This window comes from Rhinopithecus roxellana, chromosome 2, assembly GCF_007565055.1.
Source record: "Rhinopithecus roxellana isolate Shanxi Qingling chromosome 2, ASM756505v1, whole genome shotgun sequence".
In the NCBI taxonomy this organism is placed as follows: Eukaryota; Metazoa; Chordata; class Mammalia; order Primates; family Cercopithecidae; genus Rhinopithecus; species Rhinopithecus roxellana.
Genome location: NC_044550.1, coordinates 21,222,267 through 21,235,195, shown reverse-complemented (window position 1 = coordinate 21,235,195; position 12,929 = coordinate 21,222,267). Strand labels below are relative to the sequence as shown.

The window sequence follows — 12,929 nt, the reverse complement described above, 5'->3', positions numbered from 1 at the left end:
CAGAGTGTTACTGGTTATTGTGCATTTTAAAAGTTATTGATGATGACCATAGCACAATGTGCAAACAAACTTTATACATGTAAAAGGATGCTTTATGAAATAAAGTCTGCATATACTTAGCTGTTTGAAACTAACAAAGATCAGGTGGGTTGGAATGCCAACAATTTATCTTGCATGTTTAATGGTAATCTGCATGTTTCTTTTTTAAAATAACTTTTTAATGGAAAAAAGTCTATAATTGGCTGTGTTGCTTTGATGTTTCTATCTAACTGTCATTAAACTGTCTCAATAGTGATGAACAATTCTTTATGAATTATATTCCTTTTCCTATCATTGCAAATGCTTCCATACTGATAATTTTTTATGTGACTTATATCTACTTGTGCCATGAGTGTTGTTATACACACTAAATTTGTTAATGAACTAAATTTTAATTAGAGGCACTAGCCATACCATTTTTTAGATACATTAGTTTTTGGTTTTTGCATTTGTACGTCATTTTAGCAATAAATTAGAGGACATGCAGTGAATCTGTTTAGATTCATACTCTCATTTGAGTCTGAACAGGAAACACATGCTAGCAGTTTATTATCTGAGCATTTGGATATCGATGCCTATACAGTCAGATTTTAGACCACAGATGTAGCTAGCATGTAAATGTGGATTCTGTATTAGGATAAATCTCTTAAAGATCATGACTCTGCCTTTGTCTAGCAGTAGCTGATGTTGTAGATAAACATATGAATAGACAAATAAAATTTACCTCATTAGCAGAAAAGGGAAGAGAGAATAAATCCCTTCTTGTATTTTGGAACCTTAAGATATAGTAAAATAATATTTCCACCTTCTTGAAGTCATTGAGAGGATAATTACTTCATTTTAAACACTTAGGATGAACATAATTTTTGAGGAGGCCTTTCACATTCTTTTAACATTTCTCTAATTTAAAAACAGGTTTTTCTCTTAAAACTAAGAGTCTAAGCAATGACTCATTAGGCCCAGTTTTAAGTAAAGTTGAAACTCTTTCAAAGAGCCTAGCAGAACTCTGCAAATTTTACTATTTATTTTCTAAGATTTCCTATCAGTTCTTTATTTGAGATATTTGGAATTAGTGATACAGAGATCCATGGTCTGCTTTGGTTTGAAAAAACAAGTGATCTTCTCAGGCAATCTAATTTTAGGTCCTTTAGTCTTTCAAATTTAAAGTCTAAGTTTTTACTGCTCTCCAAATCCGTGATTTGCTAAAAAGTCTGTAAGACAGTTGTGTCTCTAAAAAATAAACCAAAACAAACCTGCTATAATCTTGTATAGTTTTCACTGTTTTCAGAGTGGAATATTCAAATGGATTTTCAATTACTTAATAAAATGTTGCCTTATCATAATGATTACTTAGAAATACAGTTTAGATTCATTCTGGAAGTTTATAGATTTACACATGGGAACACTGGATTTCCTTTGCATTGCATTAAAAACCAGTTTTAAACTATACTGAGAGAAGGGGCAGAATCCTTAAAAGCTTACAGTTCTCCTGAATGAATATGTGCCCTAAAGTGAGCATCGTCTTTTTCATTAATATTTAGGCCAGATTCTACCCTTTGATACAATCCCACTTTCCCACAATATTATGACTTCCTTTGTCTAATATCGGGATTTGGCAATACTTAGCCCAAAGTTGATTTAAAAGTAAAGTGGCCGGGCGCGGTGGCTCAAGCCTGTAATCCCAGCACTTTGGGAGGCCGAGACGGGCGGATCACGAGGTCAGGAGATAGAGACCATCCTGGCTAACACTGTGAAACCCCGTCTCTACTAAAAAATACAAAAAACTAGCCGGGCGAGGTGGCGGGCGCCTGTAGTCCCAGCTACTCGGGAGGCTGAGGCAGGAGAATGGCGTGAACCCGGGAGATGGAGCTTGCAGTGAGCTGAGATCCGGCCACTGCACTCCAGCCCGGGCGACAGAGTGAGACTCCGTCTCAAAAAAAAAAAAAAAAAAAAAGTAAAGTATGTCCTTGCTTGCTGCTGATGTAGATTAGAGAAATAAACTGAACTGAGTACAGAATTGCTTCAAGAGATCTTCCACAGCATTTTCCTCTCCATTGCAGAACAATGCTGGGGGTTCATTGGCTCTTAGGCTCCTGTGTCAGAGACACCCCAGAAAAGTACAGAATATTGTGACACAGCAAAAAACTCATCAGTTATCTTTCCACTGTGTGGTCTTTTTCAGCATGAGAGTTTGAGATCTAGAGTTATTTTCATAATGTAGGAATAATTCATTGGATTTTCTTTCTTTTATAGCCTCAAGAGTTTACTATATGATTGATGTGTGAGTTGGAGTGTATATATGTGCTTGTAGAGTGAGTGTATAGATTTATAAAATAAGTATTGTGTTTCATCACCTAATTCTTTCCTTCCTAACTTTCCCACATCTTTTTAAAATAAATATTTTAATTTTAAAGGAGTAAAATTACTTGATCTCCTATCAGAAGGGTCCCTCCCAGTTAAACTCTCTAGAAATATATAGAGCACTCTAGCAGGGACATGAGGTGAAGGCTGAGTCCTGATTTTGAGGTTCTCCTGTAATGAAGAGTGAAAGGTGAAAGAAAGGGGAAAAAAGCAAAAGTCTAAACCTGAAGGTTAAGCTTTACAGAGATATGTTACACTTTTGATTTATTTTGATATCCCCTTTGAATGGGATAATGAACCAAATCCTAATTATGACCAAGATCTGATCCCAAATTTTGGGCTGTACATCCCCAAATTGAGTTCTTGAGAGAAGCCCCTGAGCCAAGGAATAGGCAAGAATGGAGAAGTTAACTGAAAAGCTATTGCCTAGTTCAGGAGTGTCCGATCTTTTGTCTTCCCTGGGTCACATTGGAAGAAGAACTGTCTAGGGCCACACATAAAATACATTAACACTAACAACAGCTGATGAACTAAAAAAAAAAGAAAACCACACAAAAAATCTCATAACGTTTTAAGAAAGTTTATGAATTTGTGTTGGGCCACATTCAAAGCCATCCTGGGCTACATGTGGCCTGTGGGCTGTGGGTTGGACACACTTATCCTAGTTAGAAGATAACCTTTTATGGTATAAAGACAGAGGATTTATATAGGAAAAAAATGTCTTCCTAAAAATGTTAGGCGGTGTTCCACAAAGGGTAACATTACATGTATTATTTCATCATATCAACTGATAAACATAAACTTGGAAAGGTCAAATTATGAAATATGAAAACTATGAGAAATAAGAATTTCTAAAGTATCTGTTCACTAAAAAATACATTTATTACTTAATACACATACACAGTACACATATGATGTAGAGAAAAGTTAAATGCTCAATCTCTGTAAGTAGTCAATCTACATTATAAAATATTTCATAATGTCTTACACATCTTTTTCTTGATTAAAAATATGGGTGTGTGTCTATGTATGCATGCATGTTTAAATAAATATCTTTTTTTAAAGTAGTCCTTCAATCCTTTCATTTGGTGGGAGGGAAAGTTATGACGAGAACACCTGTTGGACAATAATGTTACAACTTACATATTTCCACAAACGTTTCAGATGGAATGTCTTCAAAAATGAGTTTTGGGGGACTTTTCTGAAACCATACAAAGCTATAGATTTGCCATCAATATGTTTACTTTTATTAGTTGTATATTCTATTGCAATTTACTGTTTTCAAAGGCCTTATACTTTTTTAATATAAAAGAATTTTCAGCAAAAAATATATACAAACTCTTTTCACTGGATCCTCTTAAACTCATGGATTTAAAGGTAAAAGAGAAAGTAAAAGAAGATCAAATATATAATGTTATATCTGTGTGAAATTTAACTACTTGGACATTCTTTGAATGGAATAACAAGTTCTTAATAATCAGCCTTTCTCCTCTGGCTTAATCTCATTTTAGTCTTATTGTTCACAATGCAAACCTTCATTTATATAGTTTCAGACAGAATCATTTTTCTTTTGCATTCCTGAAGTAACTTTGACCTAAATCATCAAGAAAACCATTGTCCTTTTTTGATCTAATCACACAGCTTAACAAGCAGTCTCAGACATCACTTTGTGATAATACTAGAACAAACTATGCTGTTTCATAATTTGAAAGTAATAATACTTTCTGGTTGGACTTAGTGGATGTACCTTGAAATGTGGATTGTTAAAGCATTTAGATGAAAGGAAATGCTTTATTTTGTCACTTAACTGTTAGTTTAATGCTCCTGTGTTTTTTAGTTGTCATCCCACTAACTGGCCATCATGAAATAGTATCACCCTTTTGCCTTCAAATGTTATTTCCACAAAAAATAGTCACTTCAATCCAACAGAGAGGACTTTTATTTTCTCCTGAGATTCCTTTATACTTCTTTAGTAGAATTCAGGAGATTTTCTAAGCAATAGAACCTCTTGTTATCATTCTTTGGGCTTAAAATAATGTAGACAACTCTGTGAAAATGAGAAGGTTAAGCTTGACTCCAATATGCTCACCCAAAATGTACTACTTAATCTCAAACCTGTATTCAGCAACAGCTGCGTGGTACCATTAGCCCTAAGCTGCTAAGCAGGGTTGCTCAGACTCAACAATTGTCAGAAATACAGACTGGAGTTAGGTTTAATCTTAAGTATTCATTTTTCTTCTCATCATTCAGGAATGAAAAGGAAAGCTTACTATACTTTTTAAGTGAGCAAGACTTTTAATGAATATTGTTTTGATGTGACCATCTGTTCATACAGCCAACTCTTGATTATCTAAGGTGAGGGAATACTGCGATAGGATGCATTGTTGAAATGCACACGTTATCTTCATTTGGGCAAATAGATTGAGCCTCCCCAACAAATCATTTAATGGAGAAATAACGAAATATGGGAGTTTCTTCTCTTTTGACTCCTCTTTCTCGCCATCTGACAGAGATACCAATGTGCAGTGAACTGAAAGGAAGAGAGAAAATCCCAAAAAATCTGTGAAGTGGTCAACCCATTTCTAAATCAAGAGTTGACTGAATTGTATGATCTCACCAAACTTTTTGAAAGTAGACGGTTTTTTAATTTATCTTTGCAGAAAGTGTTGAGCTAGGAACATTTGCCATGTTTTTCTCCAGATATTGTAACTGAGTGAATATCATTCTATAATGCTATATGATTTTCCTATGTAGGGTGAACCAGGGCTTCCTGGGCTTCCTGGACTTCCGGGGATAAAGGTAAATACTGCACGGATAGTCTTGGCTTCACAGAACTGTAATTATGAGATTTACCCAAATTGGAGGAAAATAGGGGAAAATGAAAAATAAAAATAAATTGCTGTTCTCTAAGTACTCCCCAGCCATCTCAACTAACTAAATTTTTAAATTAAAAATTAAGCACAGATACCTCTAAAGTTTGCCATGGTGAAATGGATTGTTTATTTCTCCATTTAACTTTCTATTGCCCCTTAAATAAATGTAAATGTCACTTCATTTGAAGTCACAGGAATTCTTTAAAGTCTAAAATGTCTCTTTACCTTCACATTTTAATTTTATTCTTAAGACCCTATCAGATTTTGATCAGAATTAGAGTCTTAACATCCCCATAAATCTAACATTTAGGCAGCTGTTTTTGTGATTCACTCATTATAATAATCCCTTTAAAACATTTATCTTCTACTTCCTCTCAATAATTATCACTGCAAAGTACAAATCATATTACTAAAATATTTTGACCCAACACATACACTGTCCCCATAAACTTTCTAAATATCTTTTGAAATAATTGTTTAAAGCTTAGTTTGAAAACATTTGTTTTAAATGGGCGTAAACCACTTAAAAATGTTAAAAGCATTTTTAAAAAGTGTTTGAAATTGTTTACATGGCAACTGACAAGGCTTAAAGTTCTACTGCCTTAGATATAGTTGCTCCTTTAAAATCAGCTTCTTATTTTAAAACTTTTAAGATATATTCTAGAACTACTTAATAGGGGTTAACATAATGCAAATACATTTTCCTTTTGTTGTTCTCATCTTATAAAGTTTTGAACCAATCTCTGTTGTACATTAGTCCATTCCAAAGTTAGTATTCCTAGACCAGGCATGGTGGCTCATGTAATCCCAACACTTTGGGAGGCCGAGGCGGGCAGATTACTTGGGTCAGGAGTTTGAAATCATCCTGGCCAGCATGGTAAAATGCAGTCTCTCTGAAAATACAAAAAAAAATTAGCCAGGTGTGATCTTAGCTACTCAGGAGGTTGAGGCAGGAGGATCTCTTGAACCCGGGAGGTGGAGCTTGCAATGAGCTGAGATCACGCCACCGCACTCCAGCCTGGGCAACAGAGTGGGATTCCATCTCCTAAAAAGAAAAATAAAGTTAGCATGCCTACTTCTAGTGTGAGAGTTGTGTATACTGTTTTATGAAGGTTCTGCTTTGAGTGTGAGTTATGTGAAATAATATGATTTTAGGATAGATATATTATTGAGTTCTCAGAGGTCATATGATATATATAATATTTTATGAGTATATTTGGTATAATTGATAGACATGAAAGCTATGTCTTCTTGGTTGGCATTCAGCAATTTTAGTTCTATCTTTTTGTTTGATATTTCTAGATTAGTATCATAAAAGTTCAGATATGTCCTTTTAATAGATTTTTAGTCTTTGGATTCTTTGGTGAAAAAGTAACACTCTATGACAGCAGTTTACTAAAGAGTTGAAGTCACTTCCTTATCATTTGATATTTAGCAAAAATAACTTCACAAATTAATAGGTGGTTTCATATTACAGAGTTAAATTATGGCATTCCTTAGTAACACACACACACACACACACACACACACACACACACAAGATGGGTTTTTACAAATAATGGGAAGATCATAAAAATTTTAAAACTATTTGTTTAAAGTGATAAGAAAGTGATACTCAGCATTAATCAAAAATAACCTTGTAGCATTATAAATAAAGGGGAAGGCATTTAAAAGGAGAGGCATTAGGAAGGGCTGAAGCAGTTTCGTGCAGCAAGTGCTTGTAGGTGATCGGGTTATCAGCTTCTCTCACAGGAACCTCTGTGCTTTGAAATCCAGTTGTCCGTTCTCCTGAGCTTGAAGCACTTTCTTGGAGAGAGAGAGTACTTGAGAATGTGGAATTGATTATTTCCCTCCGAAGGAAAAAAAAAAAAGCAATTTTGATTATACTGTTTATCATCTTACTTTAGTCTTATATCCTCCATCACAAAAATATCCCACTGGATCCTCGGAATTTGCCTAGTCATCTGTGGACTAGTCAGAATGTTTTGAGCTTTTTGAAGTTGAGAGGGGTGTTAAACGATTTGCCACCTCTAGCAAACGCTTTTATTCCTCGGGTCATAGGAAATGGCCAGATGGAGTTTGTCGAGGTCAGGTAGCTCTGATATTTTCTTTTGTTTTTCTCTCATTGACTGCTGACTATAGTGAAAAGAACTATTAATTGACAAAAACTCTATTCATCAATCACTAGAGATACTCTTCTACATAATTACCAAGTACTGTTGGTTAACTATCTGGTATTTGATTTAAATCTTAGGCTCTATTTTTGGTTAATAAGCTTTGTCTTCTCTAATCAGGATGTGGGAGATATGCTTTCCTTATAATGTAGTCAGTGCTCACTATAAATTAGTAATTTTGAAAAGGAGACAATTTAAAGATACATCACAACTATTGGTCATTGGATATTTATAAATGTAGAGTTAAAGGCTTATAATTTTATGACATAGTTTTCTTAACTTAAAATGTTCTTTTTTCCTTTAATTTACATTTCTTCTATTAGGTAACCACCACAGGACAGTTAACTATGATTTCATAGTTTGAACAAGTAACAGTATTTAAAAGATGAAACCACCATGTATGGATATAGAATGTGTGGTAGCAAGCACTTTACTCATAATCTTCCTAGACCTGTGTGTTTGTTTATGCTTTGAAAATACTTCCTATTGCTATTTATCTCCTTCTTATCTGTTGGTGCTACAGAGAGCATGTGAATGCCATCCCTTATTTCCAAGACTTTGAGGAAACCAGCCATGACATACCAGGGAAGCTTTGATTCACCACCTGTTGCTCTCGGGGAATGGTGGGAAACTTAATGAGCATCCACATGCCTTCCACAGCTCTCAGGAAATGAGCAAAGTGCCTAAATACAGACAGCAGACTCATCTATCTATCACCTCAGGGTCCCACTCAGAGAAAAGTGCTAATACCTTAGGCATACATAATAAAAGTCACTAAGAACAGGCATAACTTAATTTCGAGCTACCCTTAAGCTTCCTGCAGAAGTATCCAAAAGTCCTCTTACCATATGGAAGACATTTGGAATTCCTATTCCGTGCATTCATGGTTCATATAGTGTCACGATGTTCAACTGGGAAAATTAAATTATATACAATGTACCATGCAGACATTGATCTTCTGGAATAAGATTTGAGCCCAGAAAATTAGTTTCTGAAACAAGCCTTCATATATTTTTAATGGGTAAAATTATTGTAACCAGCTTTTCTGATACTACATAAAAGAGTAAGATTCTAAGTTCCTATTTTCTTAGGCCTTGCTCTCTACCCTTATTTTGAAAAGTGTAAGTACATTACTTACCCCCTTTTTATGGTTATGTTACCCTAGCAGTAAGCAGGATAGAGCAGACTTCAGAACAGACCACCAATGTGCAGATCCTTGTCCACCCCTTATCAATAACATAATGTGGGGCAACTTCTATCATCTCTCTGTACTTCAGTTTCCTCATAAGATGGGACTCATTGACCATAACTCAGAGGGTTGTTGTGAAAATTAAATGCACTAATACATGTAAAGTTCTTAAAATATTGCCAAGCAGGTAGTAAATGCTGTAGCAGTTTGGGTTATTGTTATCTCTTTCTTTCAGGGCAGCTCAAAATATTGGAAACATCGGTTACACACATGTTCTATACAGTCTTTCCTCATATAATTTTAACCTATAGGATATAAAGCCATGTATATTCTGTAGGTTAGTAAATGTAAATTCTGAAAACTCCTTTGCTGTGACCAGTGGATGTTACTTTAAGAGAAGTCAGGATCACCTGCTTTTTCTCCAAACATGACATCACACTATACACCTTTCCTATTACCCAAATGTATCCCAGGAACAAAGGATGAAGAACCACAGTGTTGTAGGCATAGGACATGGCACTTTCAGTGTTCTCCTTCCTGGTTCTGTTCACAGGAAAAGTAAAAGCAAACCTTGACATGTAATGACGGAAATTCTCCAGGCCCCAGTCAATGTTACCTAACCCAAGACACTTTTCATAAATACAGATCTTCAGGCCGGGCGCAATGGCTCACGCCTGTAATCCCAACACTTTGAGAGGCCGAGGCGGGTGGATCACCTGAGATCAGGAGTTCGAGACCAGCCTGACAAACAAGTTGAAACCCCATCTCTAGTAAAAATACAAAAATTAGCCGGGCATGGTGGCAGGCACCTGTGGTCCTAGCTACTCGGGAGGCTGAGACAAGAGAATTGCTTGAGCCAGGGAGGCACAGGTTGCAGTGAGCCGAGATCGTGCCACTGCACTCCAGCCTAGGCAACAGAGCAAGACTCCATCTCAAAAAAATAATAATAATAATAAATAAATAAATATAGATTTTCAGCACTTGCTTTTCCTTCTTTCAACATGTACCACCAGGCCGGGCACGGTGGTTCACGCCCATAATCCCAGCACTTGGGAGGCCGAGGTGGGTGGATCAGTTAAGGTCAGGAGTTCAAGACCAGCCTGTCCAACATGGTGAAACCCCATCTCTACTAAAAATACAAAAATTAGCCAAGTGTTGTGGCACATGCCTGAGGTCCCAGTTACTCGGGAGGCTGAGGCAGGAGAATCACTTGAACCTGGGAGGTGGAGGCTGCAGTAAGCCAGGATCGTGCCACTGCACTTCTGCCTGGGCAACAGAGCAAAACTCCATCTCAAAAAGAAAAAAAAAAAAAAGTATACCACCAGTTTATTTCACCATATTCAGAAAGCAAAAAAGGTGGGGGGTGGGGGGAATGTGGAGCAAGGGAGATGTAATGCTGTAAAAATTATATGAAACCATTTTATTGGCAAATACATTTTCACAGTATTATCGTGCTTCAAAGCTTGATATTTTTGTTCTGGCTTCCACATTAGTGAAAATTTGATATTAAGATCAAGAACTTGGGGACTAAGAGGGTATGAGACAGTAACTAACTCTTTATATCCCAGCATATGAAATAATTCTTGCCACTAAATTATATAAAGACTAGCTTTTACAGGTGGCAGAAGCATTTACTCTGGCATTCTTAGGATTAAGTACAGTGCTCGGTAATCTAATAGAAGCTTATCTTCTAAATCCACCAGAGATGAGGTTCCTTCCTCAAAAACATCAAATCACATTTTAAAAATAGCAGAGAAAAACTTCTGGAAGCAACATAGGATGTGAAATGAATTCCTAAAAGAGAAAAAGAAAATGGAGTACTCGTTAAACGAATAACATTGTGTTATCGTTACATATAATTATTTCCTGCCTGCACAAAGTTCATCTGAAAAGTTGAATAATTGGAGAGTCCAATTAGGAAACTCAACCAGAAATCAGATATTTTTAGCAGCCAGAATGAAGCCTCAAATAAATACAAGGAATATGCTTTCAGGATGTAATCCAGTTAAGAAAAAAAATCACAAAGGTATGTTTTCTGGATTTTAAATAAACCTGCTATTATAGTTCATTTTAATCAGTGCCACCAAGATGTTTTAATTTACACTAAAATTTGATACTTAAGGGAAATAAATGTTTTGGGGGCAGACTCTACTTTCTCATTTTTTTTTTCCCCTCAATAATTTTACATATCAATCATTACCAAAACTGGCTGCCTGATGGTTCTTATTACAACAAATGTTCTTACTGTAATCCTCAAAAGCAGGTATCATGCTGCCTTGAATTCTAATTAGCCTTTAAGCAAGAAGAATATTGTATGGCTAATGCATTCAGTGTCAAGACACGTTAATCAAAATTGTTGGTGATGCTTTTAGCGCCCAGGCAGATCAACACATATTTTTCAAGCCCTGCTATACTATTTATTGGGCAATGAAAACTGGATCTTCTCGGGGGTAATAAATATCGTGGAAAAAAGTACTTGCTTTAACCTGGTATATTAGAGGTTTTTTTTAGAGGGGTTAAAAAGTAATTTTTTTACTCCTTTAATTGATAATGACTTATAAAAATAAAACAAATGGTAAAATGAAAAACCAGAGATTTTTCTATGGGCAACAGCTAATCAGTCAGGACATTCTGGCCACCATTCCATTTAGCAGACGGTAAATTCTGGAAGTTTATAGGGAAACACCTGATGAGTCATTTCTGTATGAAGGAAGCTGTCTCCTCCTTTCTTACATTGACTAATAATCCCATCTAAGTATTTGTTGATTCTTTTCATCATTATGTAAATTTGGCAAAAGAGTGTTAAGTGAACTGTCCCAATAACCATTTTAGAAGATAAAATAAGGTCACTTGAAATTTTTTGCTACATAGTAAATGTGGGTTTGAAGAAAAGTCAGTCATGATTTTATTATTGAATCCTAAGACTTAATGAGACCTTTGGTAGTCATTGTTAGATTTCAGAAATGTCATGTTCCTAAGGAATTTTCCAGCTTTGCCTTGCCTTTCTGTAAAATAGAAGGCCAATATTTGTTTGTTTCCCTTGTGGTTGCTAGAGATCGTAGTTGTTCATATAGTTTTTTTTATTTGTTAGTTTTTTGCCTTTTGGCCAGAAGACGGTATTTAAGCTGCTATCTCATTAGACTATTTGAATTTTTTAAAAGTAATAACAAAGGAGTTGAGGAGAAGGGGCATCAGTCAAAAATCTTACCTTAAAGGTATCTATCTTATATGGAATGAATAGGACCTACTTTCCTATAGCTAAATCTTCTGTAGTTTACGTCATTTCTCTGTGTACATATAGCCAGTTTATGGACACAAGAGGAAAGGAGAAAGAGAGAGGTTTAATGCTCATACCCTAATCGACAACAAAAAATCGACTTTTTGTTCCATGCAAAAATAGGATCCTTTTTCAAATATAGTGCACATTAGGTACTGTGGCTGATAGTCACTGAGCTTATACTACAAGATTGAAGTTATGACTGCCTAAATGGAAAGATCAATGTGAGACGATGAGGCCTTCCACCGTTGGTCATATGAAGATACACCTCTGATTTCAGCTATAGTTATTCTCCACAGACTTGCTTCTGTATCTTTATGTGCCCTGGCTGTTTAAATCTTTTGTCCAAATTAGCAACCTGTGTCAGATTTTCAGCTTGCGGCTGCTCCCGGCAGTTTACTGTCAGGCCTACATTGTGTTTTATTCTGAATTAATAGCATTTCTTCTTTCCTAACTGAACCCCAGGTTGTTGCCAAAACCACAGCTATTCTATTATTCATCTTTTCTACAGGGTCAACAAAGGGAAATGTGCTGTAGTTTTAGCTTTGAGACCTGGTTTTTAACTCATTGATGGTGAGCTATTAATTAATGTTAAGAATAACCAAAGGATAAAATGCGTGAAACAATTCAGGAAGAAATCAGATGCAATATCCAGGAGAAGACTAGAAAATTAGACCAAATTTGTCTTCATTTTGGAATTTGAAGCTGCATTAGTCCTATGCTATAATAACACTAACAGGGCTGAGATATCCATATTGCAGACATCCCATTCAGTCACTGGTTAGCATGTGGCTTGGGGAACAGAATAGGACGCCAGCTATTATGTGTTAGTAATTACAATTTTGGATTGCCCTAAGGCTTCTGATAAATCATGTTATATATATTTTATCCCCAGGTTTTGATTAAATCATAGTTCTATACTTATTTTAAGGGTTAGATAATACATTGTTTAGATTGTTCTGTTTGTTCCAAGAGTAGATCTAGTTGGAGATTTCCAGGACACGTAAACACAAAAC

At 35.7% G+C, this 12,929-nt stretch overlaps 1 protein-coding gene across 2 annotated transcripts in view; it reads left to right on the top strand.

Moving 5' to 3' along the window:
- COL25A1 (collagen type XXV alpha 1 chain) overlaps nt 1-12,929 on the top strand; it is a 519,759-nt gene that overhangs the window by 435,554 nt on the left and 71,276 nt on the right. For both annotated transcript variants that reach the window (XM_010379093.2, XM_010379094.2), the window contains one exon: nt 5,155-5,199. In XM_010379093.2, coding sequence (XP_010377395.1) covers nt 5,155-5,199 — 45 coding nt within the window. The remainder of the gene's footprint in view (nt 1-5,154; nt 5,200-12,929) is intronic.